Raw genomic sequence first — 23766 nt, 5'->3', positions numbered from 1 at the left:
GGATGTCCAGTATATGGAATGAGATATCAGAGAAGCGGATGAAGCAGGGTACATTAAAAACATTTAAAAGGCACTTGGACAGGTACATGGATAGGAAAGGTTTAAAAGGACATGAGTCAAAAGGACTGGCTTAGATGGGAATGTTGGTTGGCATGGACCAAAGGTCCTGTTTCCATGCTGTATGACTTCATCAATCAGAAAAGTGAAAAAAAAGTGATGTTGGAAAGTTGAAATAGAAACAGAAAATAACAGGAAATCTTAACGGGCCAGCCAGTGTCTTTGAAATGAGGAGCAGGGTTAAAATTTCAGATGGATGACTATTAATTAGAAAAGTTCTGATAAAAGATCACTGTTTGATGTTAACTGTTAGTGGTTCCAACATTTGCTTTTAATTTTATTGCAGTAATTAGGTGTCACACAACAGTACACTGTGGGCCTACTTGAAATGGGAATCACAGGATGCCAGGAGGCTTTCTGTCACTGAGACAAGTTCAAAATAAAACAACACCAAATTTCTCCTGAAGGTGGACCTCTTCTTTGGAAGGCATTTCTAGCTGTATGGATCAAGTAAGTGCAGAGTTGTGTCAGATATGGCGAAATGGATAAACGCCCAAAGTAACATAAGCACTCTTTCACTAACAGAACCAGCTCTAGTGCTTAGGCATTTTTGCTGGTCTTGAAATGATCAGATCCATTAAAGAACAGGAAGCATTATCCAGCTAACAGAAGTGATAGCACAGAGCCAGACAATGTCAGACCTGAAGGTTAAAAGTTCATTTCCTGTGCTTTACTAATTGATCATCCAATGCACGGTACATCAGATTGTCAAAATTTGGGTGTTTTGAGGGAGCATTATTTTTTCCATTTTACAGAAGAATTTCGAGTTCAGTGTATTGTCATTCAGCTGTACACATGTAAACTACCAAATGAAACAACATTCCACCGGACCAAGGTGAACAACACAGTACAGAAAACTCACACACATAACACATTAAGTAATATTACCACCAGCAGATCAACAGATAATGTGCAACTACAACACAAGTTAAAAAGTAAACTGTGTAACACTACTGGTGCTTCATCCATGATGAGACCTGCATGGTGGCAGGGAGTTCAGTAGTCTTTGCTTTGCTGGGGTTATAAGCTGCTTCCTGTCCTAACAATTCCTGTCTTAATGTTACGGTGCCTCCTGCCCGAAGATGGGGGGTCAAAGAGATTGTTGGACGGACGGGAGGGATCACTGACAATGCAAAGGGCCCTGCATATGCAGAGCTCCTGATAAATATCTTTTACAGATGACAGAGAGAGAGACCCTGATGATTTTCTCAGCAGTCCTCCCAATCCTTTGTAGGGATCTACGTTCAGATGCCTTGCAATTCCCGCACCAGAGGGTGTTCCAGCTGCTCGAGACACTTACAACGGTGCTCCTGCAAAAACTGGTTAGGATGTGGAATGGGGACCTCACTTGCATCAATCTCCTTAGTTGGTGGAGACACTGCTATGTTTTCTTGACCAAAGAGGTGGGGTTGAAGGACCCAAGTGAGATTGTTCCAAAAACTTGGTGCTCTTAACTCACTCCATGGAGGAGCCGTGTATGTGCAGTGAGGAGTGGTCTGTATTCACCTTCCTGAAATCCACAATCTCCTCTTCGTTTTTTTCCACATCGAGACTCAAGTTGTTGTGCTCACACCATTCTACCAGTCACTCTAGCCCTGGGGAGGGCTGGTGCTCAGCGTGTTGGAGTTCGAGATGCTTCTGCCACCAGAGACTACTTGTGGTGTGGCCTTTCTGTTAAGAAGTCCAGGATCCAATGGTATCTAACATACTAAATGCAAACCAACTTCCACCAATGACTCAACAATAAGTGTTTGTGAGGTCAGCACAGAAAAGGGCATTTTGGCCGAATGAATCTGCACCAACCACCCATTTACACTGATCCTACATTAATCCCATTTAATATTCTCCCTACATTCTCTTCACCTTTCCAAGATTCTACCGCTCGCCCTCACACTAGTAGCAGGTTACGGCGGCCAATTAATCTTCCAACTTGCATATTTTTGGAATGTTGAAAAGAAACCGGAGTATTCAGAGAAAACTCGTGTAGTCACAGAGAAAGCACTAAAGGTCAGGATTGAACCCAGCCTCTGGTGCGGTGGCCAGCAGCTCTACTATCTGCACCACAGTGCTGCCCTAATACAATCTGGCAGAAGAATATTTAATACTTGTAACACAGAGAAAACTACTGATCCCTGTCTGCCCATGAGCACAGTTCACTTGTTTCTCCAATCTATCTTGACGCATTTGATTAATTTCTAGGAGTTTCTGGTGTATTTTATAATACATCGCTTTTAAAAATAACATCTGAGGCTGTAATAGTCTGAGAGTCTGTGGAATATTTATGAGCAAAAGACAAACTGAGAAATTATTCTGAGGGGAGAAAAAGGGTCAGTGGTGTTCAGGAGAATTTAAAAATTAACTATTTTATCCCAATGCTACCATTTCTTATTTTAAAAGCATTAAAGTGTATCAATCAAATTACACTTTAATGTAATGGACTTGCATATATTAAGGCACAATGCAATAGCTATCCTCTACAGTCACCTTATCGTAAGACATTTTTACAATTCATATCGCCTCATTACACCAAGTGTTTGTTCAGTCTGTCTTAAACAGGAGTGAAGTCATATAAATGCAAAAGGCATGAAAATCCAGTTCAAATGACCAGATGGTTCAATGTTATACAAATGGGTCGAGAGCACTGGAAATCAGCTTTGCTCAGAACACTTACAGGGATGACCGTACTTAGAGGGTATCTGAAGAGGTAGCTGAATATATAATTATATTTATGATCAAAACGTGTCAAGGATCAGCCAAAGTTAGAAGTACACAAAACAATTCATTGTGCTCAACCATACCAAGTTGGTCTGCCAGCTGCTTTCCTCGCTCCATTGATACTATTCTTTCATCTTCCATGTCACACTTATTGCCAACCAGTACAACCTGTGCATTGTCCCAGGAATATGTCTTGATTTGGGTTGACCTAAAAGAAAAATGAGAAATATTACCATCTCCCATAATGGTTACATAGACGTCTCCTACTGCTATAGAAATAAAATTATAAATATTATATAAACTACAGTTACTCTCAGTCACAAACATGTTTAGAAAGATGCTCCTGGAAAGTAACTCATATAACTCGATTGATTTAATAACTCCATTGATTGTAAAACGTGGCGAGCAAAACGTGGTGACCTTTTATAGATTGCTTCATGTCACTCTGGAAACTTGACCACTTACTTCAAGGTGAATTGATTTTGCATGATTTCCACACCAGAGTGCACAGGAAGACATCACTGACAGGGCAATGTTCCACTGGACCATACTGTCCCTGGAGATCTGGACTAAATCCACCTTATCAAGTAATTCTCCTATTTACTCTTCATCCATTAGAACCACTGCCCACCACCACCCAACCAATGCCAATTTCCCCTCTGGGCATAACTGAGGCCCTTGATGGATGACCATCATACCCACTCTTCACACATCCCATCCTCATCCTGAGACTTGCTGCAATCTTAGTCCCTTCTGACTTAATCTAATGTCTTCACCTACCCAACTCCCAGGTGCTGACACATCTGACTTTCAGCTCCAGCACTCAGTTTAGCTCTAAGCAAAAGGCAAGGGTGCAGCTAAACAGTTCACCTGTTTCTCTTTACCTTAACTTGATAAGTTTAATGAATCTCTTGGAGTTTAAGATCTTGCTTTCATAAGAAGTCTTTTAAGGGTGTTAAGAGCAGCAAGCTATCTGGTAGTCAGCTTGACAAGATTACCCAATGGCAGATCCTGAGGAGCCGCTGCCCAAGGCCTAGTTACTGGCTGGGGATTTGTGACACTTCACCAGAAGCCACACTAGTACATAGCACTCTTCAGTATTTCGATCGTGTTAATCGGGTGGGCAGCCATCACAGATGAGAGATCATGCTGGGGGCTAGATCCACTATCACACCCCGCGATAATGTTTGCACAAATGGTGTAATAAGAGTTTGCCCATCAGACCTGGGAGTGAGTAGGAAGAAGTGGAATCCATGAAAAATGTATGCAGCCTCTGTGTTATGGGTGCATGGCAGGAAGCTGTATCATTTGTGTATGCATGAGGAAATGTAAATTCTGGAAATTAAATTCTGTAATTTTCCATCAGAGAGGACTATGGGATATAGTTGCTAGGTGACTGCATGGAAAGTTTCCCTTAATAAAATATTGAGCACAAACTACTGATGTGCTTACTATGCAATTCCTGCAAATAACTTCAAATGCAGATTAGTAAAGCTGAATGTGACCTTGAAAGATCAAATAATTTTAAAGTGTTCTATAAGAGAAGACAACTCGAATGGACAAATATCTGTTGATTTACCTTTTCGGGTAACTTTGGTCATTTTGCCAGAAAGAATTATTTGGAGAACATTTTATTTCATACCATCACAATTTAGTCTAGGTGACTTTGACTGTGGAATGATTGTTGGTGTTGGATGGGGTGGTTTGAGTATCTCAGAAACTGCGGAACCCCTGGGACTTTCAAACACAATAGTCTCTAGAGTTTACTGAGAATGGTTGGAAAAAACATCCAATGAGCAGCAGGTCTGTGGGTGAAAACGTCTTGTTAATGCGAGGTCAGAGGAGAATGGCCAGTCTGGTCCAAGCTGACAGGAAGGCGACAGTAACTCAAATAATCACAGGTTACAACAGTGATATGCGGAAGAGCAGTTCTGAAGGCACATCATACTGAACCTTGAAGTGGATGGGCTACACCAGCAGAAGACCACAAACATACAGAAATACACTCATTGGCCACATTATTAGTAATATTTGCGGTCAATGCGTTGTGTTGATATTTTAACAAATGACAATTTTAATAAAAATTTGGTACAAATATATGACAGACTGGTCAACTAAAACTGCATCACTGAAATTCCTTGTAAGGTAGTGCATCTCTGGCGGCCACATCTGTGGTGAACTACATATACCTGTCTGGACACGCCCCCCCGCTGATTGCTCCTGTGGCTCCTCCCACTGACCCCGGTATAAAGGCGATTGGAGCCTGGGCCCTGCCCTCAGTCTCCAGGATGTAGCATGGTGGTCAATTGCTGCTTGTTCTTTCTTCCAGCCAATTAAAGCCTATATCTCGCCTCACGTCTCGGAGAGTTATTGACGGTGCATCAACATCATTAGATATAATGTTGTCCTTATGTTCAGACAGGCTTGCGAATCATGGTAGCCCAGTTCTGTTCCTGCTTTCTTATATGACATTCTGATGAGATCAACACACACACAAGTCTGTTTGGCATTCGGATAAAATATTAATTTGGCTAATGATCAAAATAATAGGTTAGCCACTCTCAAATATTGTCCCTGCAGCAGGTGTGGCTATGTAGAGTCAACGTTTCCTTGCAGTTCAATGAGTTGGTTTCACAGATGATTTCTCACAGCAGCTTTTTTCTGGAACCAAGTCGGCCTGAAAATTAAAGTGAAGGAGGCTGAGCTAGAAATGCAGGGTTTATGGTTTTAAGATTATGGAAAGGGAAGTCATAAAGATACAGCAATGCAGAAAATTATTTAAAACTAAAGTGTCAGATTTGCACTGCAGTGAACAATATGTTGCTAAGTAAAAATAATATGCTGCTTATCCATTTAAAATATAATAAATTCCTAAAACCTGTATAGTCATAAATATAGCAATGCACACAAAAAGTCATCCAGATCAGTATTAAGAGAAATGGAAAGTTAAAATGCCTTTAGACAGAAGTAGTCAAAGATGTTTAAATCTACAAATATTTATTGCTGAAGTGGTGGAGATAACATGCAGCTTGGTGTTGAGGGGACACTGAGAATTTTCATCTGAATATAACCCCATTTCTATTGAGGAACAATTTATAATATGGAGGGAAATGATTTACAATTCATTATTTCCTATGTGAAGCAGTCTAATTTTATTTCTAAGTGAATCTTGAATTTTGGCAATTTTTGCCAAATGATACCAGATATAATGAATTAATTGCATCAATGCCACTCATTAATAAGTGACAAGAAACACATAAATCTTTTGTCCAATCTAAAGCAAATCTTCCTATCCACTACTTGTTGCTAAGGAGCCCAACAGCTTCGGGAGGTGTCACTGGATTCGCCATCATGCCTTTCGTAAAAAGTGTGGTAAGTGTATGCAGCTCTCCAAAAAGAGTTTAATAAAGGTAGAAAACTGTTGTGGTTCCAGCTGGCAGGTCATATGATTGTTCCATTGACAGCTCATCTCAGTATATCAGCTCCTCCGAGGCAGTTCTAGACTAAAACCTTCCATTTTAAAGCAGCTCCAGATGTAGCCGTCTGAAGTGTCTATTCACTGAAGAAAGCCATTAACGTTCTGTGTCTGCTGATATTACAGAGTATGAATTCCCTTCCATTAAGTGCAATTAAAAGTAGATGGAGGAATGGCTTTGGAGAGTCAGGTGGCGTGGAAACAATCCTGTCTGCTTGGACCATCAAGCACTCACTCACATTTTATTTTCCCTATATTCCCATCACAATCCCCAGGTTCCATCATTCCTTACTGGCAATGTCCATGCATCGATTATCCTATCCACCAGACCTCTGAGGTGTGGGGGAAGCCTAAGCAGCAAAGGAGGAAGTGGTTGTGCATTAAGGTTGTGATATTCTGCTGTTCAGCTCTATTTATTTTAAACCCAGAATAGATTAATTGATGGAATTATTATTTAGCAATGCTCTTTGCAGTTTTCATTATCTTCTTAACCCTTGTCCTTTTAAAAGGTTTCACATCCGTACTGAATTTTATTAAATTGCAAATCAGTTCCTGCTGAATTTTCAAATCTGGGAAGTCAAGATTATGATGGCTTTTTAAAAAATCTACTGGTGATTTGTTAGCAGCCGACAAACATACAAGCATTTGTCAAACTTGTCATGTGTATCTGACTGATAAGAGTACTGGTAAGGACAGTGATTGAAATAACACAGTGAAACATGCAAACTAAACTGACAGCACTGACGTGGGAACAGCAAGAACCTGAATCTTGCTTGCTCGAGAAGAGGGTTTGCAAGAGGCTGAACTTCACCAAAAGTGTTGTTTGATCAGGTTTTTAAATCATTGAAGTGCAGAAGAAATGGAGACTGGTTTAGTGAGGCATGCCTCCCATAGTTCCTGCTAATCTACATCATGTGCATTTAACTCAGCACACACAAAATGCTGGAGGAACTCAGCAGGCCAGGTAGCATCAATGGGAAAAAGTACAGTCGACGTTTCGGGTTGAAACCCTTCAACCAGACTGGAGAAATAAAACTGGGCAGTAGATTTAAACAATGGGGGGAGGGGAGAGGGAACCACAAGGTGATAGGTGAAATCTGGAGAGGGAGGGCGATGAAGTAAAGGGCTGGGAAGTTCATTGGTGAGATGAAGTTAGGGAGGAAAAGGGGGATGGGAAATGGAGAAGGGGAGGGGTGGGGTGTGTCCATTACATAATTCTCCAAAAACTTCCACCACCTCCAACAGGATCCCGCCACAAAGCACATCTTTCCTTACCCTCCACTTTCTGCTTTCCGCAGAGACCGATCCCTATGCGACTCCTTCATTCATTCATTCATTCATCCCTCCCCACTGATCTCCTTCCTGGTTCTACCCTTGCAAGTGGAACAAATGCTACACCTACCCCTACACCTCCTCCCTCACTACCATTCAGGATGCTAAACAGTCCTTCCACGTGAGGCAATACTTCATCAGTGAGTCTGTTGGGGTCATCTCCTGTGTTCAGTGCTCCTGGTGTGGCCTCCTGTATATCGGTAAGACCCGATGTAGCTAGGGAGACAGCTTCACAGAGCATCTACACGCCGTCTGCCAGAACAAGTATGATCTCTCATTGGCCACCCATTTTAATTCCACTTCCCATTCCTATTCCAATATGTCCATCCATGGCCTCCTCCACTGTCAGGATCAGGCCATATTTAGGTTGGAGGAACAACACCTTATATTCCATTTGTGTAGCCTCTAACCTGATGGCATGAACATCCATTTCTCAGACTTCCAGTAATGCCCCCCAACAACCCCACTCCTTTTCCACTTCCCATCCCTTTTTCCCTCTCTCTCCTCATCTCACTGAACAACTTCCCAGCTCTTTACTTCATCTCTCCCCATCCATGCTTCACCAATCGCCTGGTCTTTCTCTCTCCCCTCCCGCACCTTTTAAATCTACTCCTCAGCTTTTTTTTTCCTCCAGTCCTGCTGAAGTCCGGCCCAAAACATCTACTATACTTTTTTCCATAGATGCCCCCTGGTCTGCTGAGTTCCTCCAGCATTTTGTGTGTGTTGCTTGGATTTCTCTTGTGTGTGCATTTAACTTTTGGGATTGTTCAGATAACCTGGCTGGCAAAACCATCCTGAATCAATTGAGGAAGCTCTGATCAGTGGCAGTGTCATGCATGACATAACCAGGACGTGTTTACTGGCCAGGACATGAACTGCTCACAAACTTCCTCTGAAAAACTTTGACAGATTGCTTACTCCAGGCTCAGCAATGTTGTCTGTTAAACTGTCAAGTTTTTCCCATGTTCCTGAACATACCTGATACGTAGGAGTTTTTAAACAACTTTTTATAAATAAAGTTCCTGTTCCTCTGGGAGTTCTCACCGAACACTTCAGCTGGTGGGAATGGTAAAAATAACTGGTTCTGCTGGACAGTGAGCCAGTAAATCGGGGTATAAATTAAGGATACTGCCAAAAGGACAAATGAGGTGATTAAGAAAAAAATTATTAGGCAAGTGGTTGTTCAGGCTTTACAACAAAATTAGAAAGGAAGAAATTAAAATGATTCTTTCAATCTTTTTCAGAAAGCAGGCTCAGGTTTCATTAAATCATCAATAATCTTCATTAAGGATTTATAAAATTAAGTTTCCTGAGGGAGAATGGATGGTTGTAAACAAAATACATCTGAATGAATTATTCACTTTAGACATGTTGACATAGACCTTGCTTTATATTAAAGGAAGACATAATTAAGAACATTTACTTGAATTCAGTTGTTTCCTTGTTCAGTGTTATTTTTAAATGAATCGACTAAATGTTCAATAGGCTCTTCACAGATTTGTCCAATTTGGTATTATTGTCCTTTATTGGTTAGAAGTGAATCCTTTGGTGCAGTCTTCTTAAAATGTGAAATCATGGAAGTTGTATTTATTCTAAGGAACCTTAATCATAATTTTTATTTACTTTTTTTCTTTCTGTGGGAAATAAAATGAATGTCATGACTCGAAGACAAATACAGTTTTGGAAGTCTCATATACTGGGAGATCTGAAGCCTTTAGTGTACATTGCTTCTGGATAAAAACTGTAATGGGATTAACAGCAACACACATAAAATGCTGGAGGAACTCAGCAGGCTAGGCGCTATCTAAGGAAAAGAGTAAACAGTCAACACTTCGGGCCAAGACCCTTCATAAAGACTGGAAAAAAAACATTCTTTCCTGACCTGCTGAGTTCCTCCAGCATTTTGTGTATGTTGCTTGGATTTCCAACCTCTGCACATTTTCTTCTCTATGGAACTAACAGCTTCTGTTTTACTAGGGTGTTTTGCACTGGTGAGAGATCAGGTTATCCTGTATGCAATAATGTTACTTTGCTTTAGCTTTGATCATTCAGGCTGAAGCTAATAATTACATGGAATTTAAAAGCATAAAAGAAAAATAATTTCAATAATATTTACCACAGTAATTAAGTCTGAATGTTACAGAATTAATCTGAACTTAAGTTCGGTTGATTTATTCACAAATATAGAAAAGATAATCTACCAAATTCTTTATGCCTCTTTTACTTGGGTTCTTGAAGGTGATAAAATGAGTCCTTTCTTTCTAATAAATCCTGTATAGCCAAGGGTTAATTTACAGAAATATACGAGTGATGCCCAGATTAGAGGTAGGCATGTTGTTAAACATCTTTACCATTTACTTTGAAAAGCACAAGGGGCAGACTTCAAGCAATTCTGCTCGACTTTGATACTTTTTGTATGGCATATCAATTTGCCTCATATCATTTAGAGAGTGCAAGGTCAAATTGTTTCCTGAGCGCATACTGTGTTGACATAATTGTGGATGCAATTAACTTTGGTAGACCAGAGCACTGAATGTAACAGCTCACAACCTCCTATATAAAGTAATTACTCTCTCCACTTAGAATTATGTTTGACCCCTCACTCCTCACACATTAATAAAATGAACTAACAGAAAACTGAAGTTTAAAAAATATTGTGCTGTAATGCATTGAGATTATTTGCTTTCAATTTTAAAACTGATAGTTTTCACACAAGTGCACTTTGGTAGGTTTAAATGGCCTTCTCTGTGATGCCGTAAAGAATTTTTACGTTCTCCCTGTGACACGTGGGTTTTCTCCAGCTGCTCCATTTTCTTCCCACATTCCAAAGACCGATGGGTTAGTAAGTAGTGGGCATGCTATGTTACACTGGAGGCATTGTGACACTAATGGGCTACCCCCAGCACATCCTCGGACTGTGTTGGTCTTTGACACAAACTATGCACTTCACTGTATGTTTCAATGCACATGCGACAAACAAAATGAATCTTCAAAAAGATCTGTAAATCTTTGATGAAATGGTGTGAGCCAAAGCAAGAGAGAGCAGGCCTTCATAGGGCCTTGCTTAGCCAAACTAAAGCAGTCGCTGGAATTGCTACAGATAATCCTGATCCTTTGGTTGACAGCTAGGTCCTTCCTTTCATTATGAGGAATGGATATTTGGCCTGGATTCAATAATCACTGCCAAAAGAGTCCATTGCCGATGGCACAGTGCCCAGTCTGCAATCAAAAATGCATGGAGCCTGATCCTATCATCCATTTCACCATTGCGTGAGGACAATTAAAGTGGCCTCACTGCTTAAATTGGAACTATAACAGCTGTAAAGTTCGTGTTACCTGTGCAACTTACAGCTAATGTAATAATTATGTAGAAAGCCAGTTTTGCATACCCAGGACTATCACTACTTTATCATGCCACACAAAACTGACTTGGATCCCCCACAAATTTTCAGTCAGGCATCATTAAATATGAAATTATAATTAATTAACTAGGGTTCTATAATTTTCCAATTAATCAAAATATGTAACTGCAGGCCTTTAGGATAACTGCTCTTGCTGCTTTGAAGATTGTTGACAATTTTCTGAGCTAATATTTGTAAAAAGCAAAGCTTTACAGGTCAATAGCTTCAGGAGATATTACATTGAACAGCAGAGATTCTGCAGGTGCTGAAAATCCAAAGCAACATACACAAATTGCTGGAAGAAGGGTCTCAACCCAAAACGTGGTTTGTTTTACAAGTGAATTAATATAGCTTTAGTTTACACCACCTTTACACATTTCCACCCCATACAAAATTTATTTACCATATTAAAAAAAAATGAAGTGAATATTGCTTATATGTGAACAGGGAAAATCTGTTGTTGCTGCTTCCAGATTACTGGCAAATTGTCTGATATAGACCATTATTAAATTGTCAGGGAATTATTCAACCAAATGTCAGCGAACTGAAAGAGTTATCATTACCAAGCCTTCAGAATTAGTAACCACACTTTATGAACTATTGACAGAAATTATTTTCTCTTTTGCCTTATTAAACAAATTTAAGAAAGCTGGAAATGTCATTGATATTCAGTAAGATTAAGTCTCATTCTTCTAAACCCCAATAACTGTGCAACTAACCCGTTAAATCATTTCTATTAAAACAAACCTTCCATATCTAGGATTATTTGACTGAATTTTCTCTGAACCATCTTCATTGATAATATATTGTACTTAAGCACTGATATCCGCATTGTGTGCTGTACTCTGGCATAAAAGGAAATCTTAATTACTTTTTTATAGCTAGTGGGAACAAGAATATTAGCAACCCTTTAATTATCCATGCTGACCACCCTGATATTAAACCGGCTTGGAATTGATGAGCATATGCTGCGTTGTCCCCAGTTTATTCCCTGGAGTCAAGGAACCATATGGTTACCGGTCCTGTGATCTTGGCCCTGAGGCTTTGTAAGAATTGCAAGAGGGTGCAGAAAGATGTAGACTGAACCGGCTCTGCCATGGGCAATGACATCTTCAAATGGCAGTGCCTCAAAAAGGTGGCATCCATCATTAAGGATACTTACTGACCTTAACACTGTATCTCAGTACATGATATAATAAACTAATTGCAGATCCCATCTGAGACAGGTCCTCTTCATGTTACTACCATTGGTGGAGCCTATATGTGTGAGAATATACTTAAAGGTTGCCTTCCTCCTCCTTGATGATGATTTGCTTCCACTCCAATTCAGGGAGACCTGAGGGGGCTGGAGAGTCTGGTGCAGGAAGGTGGAGGTGATATTTGACTGGACAGGTGGGTAGGCAATTTCAGATTCTGTGTACTCCTTTCTTTGCTTGTTGTGGCCCTCCGCAGGCCCCTATCGTAGATTCTTGAGGTAGTCAGTCTGTTCCGTTTTTCCTTTGAGTGGAAACAAACCAGAGATTCTGCTGTGTTGCACAGGATCTTAGATTTTTTTAAAGTCCTCATGGATATCTCTGACCATGATGGAGGTCAGAGTCAAGGTTTCTTTTCAGGAGTCCACTCATATGGACAACGCAACCTGCCTTTCAGAGTTGGTGAAGAGCTACTGGAGATATCCTGTATAAGCTACCAATCAATTTAGAGAGCTTTGCATGGGAAGTGCTGGTAGAACCACTGCAATGTTTCAGAGCCTCTCACTCTTCTTTCAGCTGATGGTGAATGGGAATCAGCCCTGAAGGTTTTGTTCTATTAGACATTTGTCAGTCATTTGACAAATGCGAATTTCACCACTAGTTTACAGTGTTTTGGTCATCCTATCTTTACTTCATTTCTGTTTCACACCTATTTAAACAAGGATTTTATTCTATATTAGATTTGCCAAAAGATTTTTTTCCCATCCCTGTACTTACAAATCCATAAATCTTACTACTAATAAACCAATAGTGAAGTTGCTATTAAAAAAGCTACAACAGGTATTTGTGAAAAACAACAATTTGACAAATAACTGGAATATATGTGAATTAATTTCTGTTAAGTGTATTCATGGTGAGCGATTTCCCCAGCCCTCTGTATGCTCCTATCACTTCCTACATATTGATTGCACAAGGAAGCCAAATGTCATCCAGCCCTTTAAGCATGCTCCACCATTCACCAAGCAACACACACAAAATGAACTCAGCAGGCCAGGCAGCATCTACAGAAAAAAGTAAATAGTTGACATTTTGGGCTGAGACCCTTCATCAGGACTGAAAACAAAGAGGTTAGATCAAGAAGGTGGGGAGGGGTGGAAGAAGTAGAAGATGGTAGGTGATAAGGTGCAACTGGGATAGGCGGGAGGGGTGAAGTAAAGAGCTGGAAAGTTGATAGGTGAGATTGATATAGGGCTGGAGAAAGGGGAATCTGATAGGCTAGAAGACCACGGAAGAAAGGGAAGGGAGAGGAGCACCAGAGGGAGGTGATGGGCAGGTAAGGAGATAAGATGAGAGGGAGAAACAGGAATGGGGGAATGGTGAAGGGGAGAGAAATTACCGGAAGTTTGAGAAATCGATGTACGTGCCATCAGATTGAAGGCTACCCATACGGAATATAAGGTGTTGCTCCGCCAACCTGAGTGTGGCCTCATCGCGGCAGTAGAGGAGACCATGATTGACATGTTGGAAAGGGAATGGGAAGTTGAATTGAAATGGGTGGCCACCAGGAGATCCTGCTTTTTCTGGCAGTTAGAGTGTAGGTGCTCAACAAAGCAGTCTTCCAATCTACGTTGGATCTCACCGATATACAAGAGGCCACACCGGGAGCACCGGATACCACTCTCTACCAAGATCATAGTTGATCTACCTCCACACCATTTTGCAAATCTATCCCTGCATACTCAAGTTCCAGAAATCTGTCTATCTCTGTACTGAATAAACTAAACTTAAATATCCACAGCTCAAATATTCACCATCTACACAGTGAAGATATTGTTCCTCATCTCCATCCTAAACAGTCTAATGCTTATTCTAAAACTGGGAATGCTGGATCTAGACTCCTCAGTCACAGGAATCATTCTCTTGACATCTATCCTGTCAAGTTCTATAAAGATTTTAGAAATACACCGGAAACTACAGGTGTTGGAATCTGGAGTAACAAAGAAAAGGTTGGAGGAATTCAGTAGTTCAGGTGCCACAATGGAGGGAAATAGATGTTTCAGTCTGAGATACTTCATTAGGACTGGTAAAGTTTCTCCACTCAAAACATCACCTGTCCCTTTCCCTCCATAGATGCTGTCTGACTCGCTGAGTTCTTCCAGTACTTTGTGTGTTGCTCCTGTAAAGCTTTTGTGTGTTTCAATGAGATTGTCTCTTTCTTCTAAATTCCAGAGAACACAGATCCAGACCACTCAATCTCAGCTTAAATGACAAACCCACCATCCTGGAAGCAGCCTAGTAAATTTTTGCTCTAAATAGGGAGACCAAACTACACAAAACTCCAGGCATCTTCTTACCAAGGCATGGAACTATTATAGTATTTCTTATTCCTGTAGACAAATCCTTTCATAATAAAGGCTAACATAGAATTTGCTCTCTCGACTGCTTGTTCACCTGCATTTTGGCCTTTAGTGACTTATATATAAGCACCGGAGGATATTGGAGCATTAACATTGCTGAATCTCTCATTTATGAAAAGACTTCCATCTATTTTGGCACATACTAAATAGAGGCTACATTATTTATTTCTAAACATACTTACTGACATCAATGAAATTAGCTGGAGCTTTTGCTATTTAAATGGCCCTGATGATCATTACACAATCATAAGTTTCAGATTTCTGATTACAACATCTAGCAAAGATATGAAACATCCAACTTAAAATTTAGACATATGAACTAGTAAACAAGCTCAGTGCCCTGCAGAAGGTATTCCCACATGCCTATTGGACAGTGAAATATTTTTATTTTTATTTACAGATACAAGGTAACAGAACCCTTTGGCCCAATGAGCCCACACTGTCAAATTACAGATACAACAAGTAACAGGCCTCTCTCTGCCCCAATGAGCCCACACTGTCCAATTACAGACACAGCAAGTAACAGCCCTCTCCCCTCCAACGAGCCCACACTGTTGAATTATAGATACAACACGTAACAGGCCCCTCTCCCCCAACCAGCCCACACTGTCCAATTACAGATACAAGGTAACAGCCCTCTCCCCTCCAATGAGCCCACACTGTCCAATTACAGACACAGCAAGTAACAACCCTCTCCCCTCCAACGAGCCCACACTGTTGAATTACAGATACAACACGTAACAGGCCCCTCTCCCCCAACCAGCCCACACTGTCCAATTACAGATACAAGGTAACAGCCCTCTCCCCTCCAATGAGCCCACACTGTCGAATTACAGATACAAGTAACAGGCCCCTCTCCCCCAACCAGCCCACACTGTCCAATTACATATACAACAAGTAACAGGCCTCTCTCCCCCAACAAACTCACACTATACTATTACACCCATCAGACCAATTAATCAACTAACCCGTACAGCTTTAGAATATGGGAGGAAACTAGAGCACCTCGACGAACCCGATGTGGTCACGGAGAGACGCACAATTGCCTTGCAGACGGCAGCGGGAAATTCTTCAGAACCAGGATATTGGCTGACTTGTAAGAGAACTTGCATGTGGCAACAATCTTAATCCATGTTTTCTTTCCCCCTCTTATGGACAATGCGATCCTCTCAAAGCTAAAGTTGGAGAGTTTTCTTTCACCACCCTCTACCTCAACCTCTGCATTTATTTTTCTCCCCAACTAGATATATCCTCCCAAAGATTTTGTTTTAGCCTGGACTAAAAGTGGGTTGGTCATTGATGCTGGAGCCTGCCTGGTTATTGAATGAATAATCAAGTATATGTTAGTCATCCTCTGCTACGCTTGACACTGAGCAACTGATATGTCCACTTTAGGCACTCTACATGTAGAAATACAGGCTTGCCTTCAAAGTTGATTAAACTGTATAGACAAACATATACAGTACATCACTTATGAATGCAACAATAGGCTGTAGCCACCCTTCAGCAAGTTGTGCCATCAAAGCTGTAAATGTTCCTAAATCAAATCTGGACGACTGTGCTTTGTTCTCCTCACAAGAAAGGGTGGTAATGTGTTAGAAGCATTACAGAGAACGTTAATCTAGAACATGTATGTCAAACTCAAGGCCCGCGGGCCAAATCCGGCCCGCAGTGGAATTATCTTTGGCCCGCGAGTTAATATCTAGTTACTATTAAAGCTGGCCCCAGTAATCGAAGCGCCTATGGCGTATGATATGGCTAATGCTGAGTTTATTCAGGTACCAGGTTTTCAGGGTTTTTAGTGTTTATTCGGCAGTCTTGCTCGGCAGTCTTCTTCATAAGAAACGGAATTTGTAAAGTGAAACACTTTGTAGTTATAGCTGAGACTGAGTCACATGAGAGCAGGCTGAAAAAACGGAGGCAACGAAAGCTGCGTTCGCACGCGTCCGACTGATCCGGCCTGCATGAAGCTGCATTTTGCTCAATCCGGCCCGTGACCTAAAATGAGTTTGACACCCCTGATCTAGAACCTGGAGGAACCCGATGTGGTCACGGAGAGATGCACAATTACCTTGCAGACGGCAGCGGGAAATTTTTCAAGAACCAGTATATTGGCTGACTTGTAAGAGAACTTGCACGTGGCAGCAATCTTAACCCTTGTTTAACCCTAATTAGCAGATATCACTTGTTAAAAGGTTGGACAAATACAACTTTAATCCACTGGAATTTCAGTGAATGAGAAGGGACTTGATTAAAGATCTTGATGGGTCTTGACAGTGTGGATGTGGAGAATGCTTCCATTTGAGAGTGAATGTAGAAGCAGGAATCACTGTTTAAAAGGTTGCCTATTTAAAACAGATGAGGTAATACTTTCCCTCTCAATGGATTGTGAGTTTTGGAAACTTTGTCAACGAACAGTGGAAGCAAAGATTCTACCTCTCTGCTGACTTTTTTAAGACTTGGATAGAGACATTTTAAGCATGAGAGTGAAAGGTTACCTTGAGTAAATCAGAATGTGTTGAGTTTACAGTCAGATTAGCCTGGGTCTTATTAAATGGTAGGACAGGCTTGAGGGAAATTGGCTACTTATGCTCCTATGTCATCAAGTCATTGCTTACCAGGCTGCCAGTAGCCCTCAAGCAACGCTGTGCTACTTTACCCATTGCTGCAATCTGGTAAAAGAAAGATTTTGCATTTATGCAGCATTTCTCTCTCGTTCTTTTTTGAATAGTCCAATGAGATTGCTACATCTTTAAACAGCTAATGTTCATTTGGAGACTTTAAAAGCTCTGATGTCTGTCTGGAGACCACGGTCAATCTGCATCGTCTGATAAAACTGAAAACAACATTTATTAATCATCCTCATTACGAGACCCAGCCACAGTAACATTGAGAAATAGATCATCTTTGGAATTCTTGAGGATTAGGTTTGAACTTTCCTGTCTCCGAGATGCTGAGGTATTTGTGGGTGAAGATAGTACACTCCAGCGGAGAAGCTGATGAAAGAAGCTATCAATGAATTAATTTCAAACAGTTGGATAAATCTTGGTGATTAAATGTCATAAGCAAACCTAAAGTGTTACCTTAGAGACAATACCATCATTAAGCCTTTTGAATGACAATTTAAATTAGATCGTAACAAATACATTGCATCTTTGAAGGGAACATATTTTACATGGGAGTTTTTTAGATTTGAAATGCATTAGCTTCCAAATGTCATTGAAACATTCAGTAGTAATTTCATAATGGGAATGAAACATATATTTGCAAAGAGAAAACAGATTATGATGAAGGGGTAATGGGAATGAAGAGAGAACGGCACTTTTAATGAGCAGCATAAGATGTTGGTCTCAAAGGCATAATTCTGTGCTATACAATTGAATTCTTTTCTCATGCAAAACTGGCATAATGTTGGATCGTGCAAGAGATGCACTAAGTATTCCATAAGACACAGAATTAACCCCATCAACTCAACCCCATAAACCTTATCTTTCGATGCCCTGACTGATCAGGAAACTATCAACTTCTGCCTAAAATATACCCACAGACCTGGCCTCCACCACAGTCTATGGCAGAGCATTCCACAGATTCACCACTCTCAGGGTAAAAAAATTGCCTCTATTCTAAAAGGTCACCCCTTAATTTAGAGGCTGTGCCCTCTACTTCTGGATACCCCCACCACAGGAAACATCCTCTCCACATCCACCCTATCTAGTCCTTTCAACATTTGGTAGGTTTCAATGAGATCCACGCTCCCCCCCCCCCCCTCCCACATTCTTCTAAATTCCAGTCAGTACAGGCCCAAAGCTGACAAATGCTCCTCATATGTTAACCCCTCCATTCCTGGAATTATTCTCGTGAACCTCCTCTGGACTCTCTCCAATGATAACACATCCTTTCTGAGATATGGGGCCCTAAACTGTTGACAATACTCCAACTGTGGCCTGACTAGTGTCTTATAAAGGGTCAAAATGATCTCCTTGCTTTTATATTCTATTGTCCTTGAAATAATAGACAATAGGTGCAGGAGTAGGCCGTTCGGATCTTCAAGCCAGCACCACCATTCAATGTGATCATAGCTGACCACCCATAATCAGTACCCCATTCCTGACTTCTCCCCATATCTCTTAACTCCACTATCTTTAAGAGCTCTATCTAACTCTTTCTTGAAAGCATCCAGAGAATTGGCCTCCACTGCCTTCTGAGGCAGAGCATTCCATAGATAAGTAAGTGCCAACATTGCATTTGCCTTCTTTACCATGGACTCAACTTTTAAACTAACCATCTGGGAGACTTGCACAAGGACTCCTAAGTCCCTCTGCACCCCTGATGTTTGAACCCCATTTAGATAATAGTCCACAATATTGTTCCTTTTACCAAAATGCATTATCATCCATTTCCCAAACACTGTATTCCATCCGCCATCTTTTTGCCCATTCTTCTAATTTGTCTAAGTCCTGCTGCAATCGCATTGCTTCCTCAGCACTACCTACCCCTCCACCTATCTCTGTATCATCCGCAAGCTTTGCCACAAAGCCATCAATTCCATTATCCAAATCACTGACATTGTGTAAAGTAGCAGTCCCAATACTGACCCCTATGGAACACCAGTATTCACTGGCAGCCAACCAGAAAAGGCCCCCTTTATTTCAACACACTGCCTCCTGCCTGTCAGCCATTCCGCTATCCATGCCAGTATCTTTCCTGTAATGCCATAGGATTTTATCTTGTTAAGCAGCCTCGTATGTCAAGCAATATCTCCCTTTACAGAAACCATGATGACTTTAACTTATTTTATCATTGGTTTCCAAGTACCCCGAAACCTCATCCTTAATAATAGACTCCAACACTTTCCCAATCACTGAGGTTAGGCTAACTGGCCTATAATTCCCTTTCTTTGCCTTCATCCCTTCTTATGCAACAATGGACACAAAAGAGTCTGTCTTTACAATGAAAGCTACTTATCAGTGGGTTTTACATGGACTGGTGATTCAAGTTGTCCTACTCCATTGTGCCTAGTCTGTGACAAAAAAACTTACAAATAAAGCAGTGGCTCCAGCAAAATTGAAAGGACACAACAACAAATCACAACCATATGACACGTAAAAGTGCTGATTATTTTACATCACTATTGGGACCTCAAAATAAACAGATTAAAGCTTTTGTTAATAAAGCCACACTCAGTAAACAGATTCAGGAAGCAAGTTATTTAGTAGCAGAACTTATTACCCAGAAAAGGAAAAGTCACACAACTGGTCAGAACCAAATAATGCCAGTGTCTAAAATTATAGTGGATAAAATGCTAGGACAAGATGCAGTACGAAAATATTAAAAGGTTTCACCCTCAAACAGTGTGACAAGTTGACGTATTGATGACATGTCACATGATGCTGAAGAGATTTTGTGTGATAAACTGAAAAGCAACAGCTTCTCTATCCAAGTTGATGAGTCAACAGATTTCATCAATAAATTACATATTGTAGCATTTGTAAGATTTGTAAATGATAGTGAAATTCAAGAAAACCTTTTCTGCTGCAAAGAGCAGCCCAAAATGAGCAAAGGCCAAGATTTATGTAATGTTTTGTCTTAATATCTGGAAACAAAAGGTTGGTCTTGGAGGAACTGTATTGGTATCTGTACTAGTGGTGCCACATCAGTGGTTGGCTCCATGAGAGGTTTTGTTTCTCCTGTAAATAAAGAAAATCCTGACGTCACAACACACTGCTTTCTTCACAAAACAGAGTGTTTGAGCTGAAAGGTGAATTGCAGGAGTATTTTCACAAAGATAGTAGCAGCATTTTGAAGATGAAGAATAGCTGCCGAAACTAGCCTACTTAGCAGGCATTTTTCATCATATAAACTAGCTGAACAAATCTCTGCAAGGCCCTGGAGAAAATGTTTTGACCGCAACTGACAAGATTCTTGGATTTAAAAGGAAATGGAATCTTTGGAAAAATCATGTTGCAAAAGAAATCTTGAAGCGTTTCCACTGCTGCTTGGGCTTGAAAGTGAGTAAAGATATCAGAAGCTCTTGAGCCTTATTGAAAACAAGCATCAGGAACAAGGATAAAATTGTCTCATTTCAGTTGAAAGTGAAATCCATGTGTGTCTATCTCAAGTTCGACCTAAAATTGAGTATTTGTGCAGCAAAAAACAAGCACAGGTTTGATATGCTAGGTCTACTTTTGAGCCTCATCATGTCACTTAGTAAAAAAATGTTTTTTCAAGGTCTTGTGTAAAATTGTGTCTTAGGCTATATTTTTATTTATATTGCTTTGGCTTATAGTTTTTAGTAATTTTATTATTCAACATTGTCAATAAATTTTCATGTTTTAAATAGCATTAAGTGAAATCAATTTACAACCTTTATTTAAATTAAATCTGCCAAGCCTACCTTTAGAAAAATTAATTCCCATTGTTACGCCCCCCTCCTTTTTGAGAATCGCAAGATCGCTATTAAGTCAGGTCAGGAGACCCAGGAAATGAGAGAGAGATGCAGAATCCACAGGGGGTTTGGAATGTCCTGGCCCCTCAACGATACAAAGCTACGGGAAACGCCCATTGTCTCTTGGAGATGGAATTGTGTATTGAGCACTGCGCTATTCATCGACGTCCTCAAGGAATGAGCAACGTGGGCTGGTTGGGGGGATGGCATCCTCCCAACCTGATTGACATCTGAGTCCCCGTGAGTAAGGATAAAAGAGGGTCTGGGGAACAACCCCTTTCAGACGCACCAGGAGAAACGATAGAAATCCCGTGACAGCGTTTAATAGCGAAAGCCGGTGGAAAGCCCACGTGCGTCCTTTTCCATTTGCCTCGGAATTGGTGGGACTGACCACAGAAGACGGCTTAGCTAAAAGGAAAAGGACACCGATGACATTTCGAAGGATCGACATCATAGAAAGGAAAACGGGCAAGTTCTAAACCCCGTCTCTCTCTCCAACCAAAAGCTGCAGCTTGAATGAACTTGAGTGACTTTTATATTTCCATCGGACAATACATTATCCCCTAGACAACGATAGAGTTATTTCTTATCGATTATTATTATACCCGCGCTTTTAGATTTAGTATTGACGACGTATATTATCTGTATGGTTGCATTGATATTATTTTTGTGTATTTTTATCAATAAATACTGGTAAAAATAGTACCATCAGACTTCAACGGACCTCTCTATCTTTGCTGGTAAGTGACCCAGTTACGGGGTACGTAACACCATTTTGTTTGAAGTCAGTTATTTAACAGAAATTTATTATGTTTGCCTTTTGAGCTTTTAAAATTTATGGAAGGGAAAGAAAGAGATTAATTTCAAGAAAGGTAAGCTAAGCTTAACTACCTGTTTTTTTTCCCAAAAAGTTTGACTAAAACTTCATTCTCAACTCAAAAGATCATTGACAATTACTTTTGGATTATTATATCTACAACTTACTGATCACGCTAATGTACCGTGAGCTGTAGATATAATAATTTTTACACAGGGGTTCCCTGAGACCTGAAAATTATTTCAAGGGTTCCTTCAGGGCAAAAAGATTGAGGCAGGCTGCTTAAAAATCTAGCCGTCTGACCCTGGCCAACGGGAACTCAACTCTCAGGAGCAGATTGGGTCAGGTATCAAAAAGCTCTGTGTCCTCAGGATTTGGTCAGCAGCAGTCAGATTGCCTTTCAATTTCCTACACTGTATCAGTGGTGTGTTGTCATGTACAGATTAACATAATGACTTGTGGAAGTGGTTTTAATCAATTTGTTTAGTCCTCTGAATATCCAGTCTTTGACCTGCTCATGAGTACTTAACACAATTGGTCTAAAATTACTTCTGGTCAATGCAGTAGACAAAATGTTCATGATGAAAAAAATCAAATAAAGTAACAACATTGAATGTCTTGGGGAAGAGATCAGGTTCTCCCTGGTTGGAGACTGTCTTTGCCTGGCTGAATCAGAGAATTTTCTTCAAAAATAGTATTTTTAATACTTTAATACTGTAAAAAAATGAGAGCTACTTTCACTAACATTTTTATATTCTTCTCTCCATCTTCTTTCAAACAGCATTGCTCTTTTTTTCTGGGAGATATCTGAAATTATTCTTGGGACATACTTGCTCAATACCTGGTGTTTCTTAACAATTCATTTCTCATTCCCCTTAGAAATCATTTAAGCTAGGGAATAGTTTAGCTATTTTCTAAACTTTTTCAACAAAAAACTCACAGATTACTCTAGTGAGAATACAAAGTAGTGAGGATGGAATAGGAATGAGGGTGAGGAAGACTTTCTCATGCCTTTGGAAATCTCTTTTTCCTCAGAAGGTTAGAAGCAGAGTCTTAATATCATGAGGGTTAAGTAGAAGGCTGAAAAGGAAAAGAGTGGAAGGTTACCAAAGGTAGATGGTAATCAAGAGCTGAGGTTCAAAGATTCAAAAGATTTCAAAGGTGCATTTAGTGTCAGAGAAATCTATACAACATACAGTGGCGTGCAAAAGTTTGGGCACCCCTAGTTAAAATCTCTGTTACTGTGAATAGCTAAGCAAGTAAAAGATTACCTGATTTCCAAAAGGCATAAAGTTAAAGATGACATATTTCTTTAATATTTTAAGCAAGATTACTTTTTTTATTTCCATCTTTTACAGTTTCAAAATAACAAAAAAGGAAAAGGGCCTGAAGCAAAAGTTTGGGCACCCTGCATGGTCAGTACTTAGTAACACCCCCTTTGGCAAGTATCACAGCTTGTAAATGCTTTTTGTAGCCAGCAAAGAGTCTTTCAATTCTTGTTTGGGGGATTTTCGCCCATTCTTCCTTGCAAAAGGCTTCTACTTCTGTGAGATTCTTGGGCCGTCTTGCATGCACAGCTCTTTTGAGGTCTATCCATAGATTTTCAATGATGTTTAGTTCAGGGGACTCTGAGGGCCATGGCAAAACCTTCAGCTTATGCCTCTTGAGGTAGTCCATTGTGGATTTTGAGGTGCGTTTAGGATCATTATCCTGACTTTTCATCTTCAGCTTTTTTACAGATGGTGTGATGTTTGCTTCTAGTATTTGCTGGTATTTAATTGAATTCATTCTTCCCTCTACCAGTGAAATGTTCCCCATGCCACTGGCTGCAACACAAGTCCAAAGCATAATTGA

At 40.4% G+C, this 23766-nt stretch overlaps 1 protein-coding gene across 2 annotated transcripts in view; it reads right to left on the bottom strand.

Annotated features, from left to right (window-relative positions):
* LOC140737812 (ras-related protein Rab-3C) overlaps positions 1–23766 on the bottom strand; it is a 182429-nt gene that overhangs the window by 8712 nt on the left and 149951 nt on the right. For both annotated transcript variants that reach the window (XM_073064476.1, XM_073064475.1), the window contains exon 4: positions 2916–3040. In XM_073064476.1, coding sequence (XP_072920577.1) covers positions 2916–3040 — 125 coding nt within the window. The remainder of the gene's footprint in view (positions 1–2915; positions 3041–23766) is intronic.

Source organism: Hemitrygon akajei, chromosome 13 (assembly GCF_048418815.1).
Source record: "Hemitrygon akajei chromosome 13, sHemAka1.3, whole genome shotgun sequence".
In the NCBI taxonomy this organism is placed as follows: domain Eukaryota; kingdom Metazoa; phylum Chordata; class Chondrichthyes; order Myliobatiformes; family Dasyatidae; genus Hemitrygon; species Hemitrygon akajei.
This window is presented reverse-complemented; position numbering and strand designations above follow the sequence as displayed.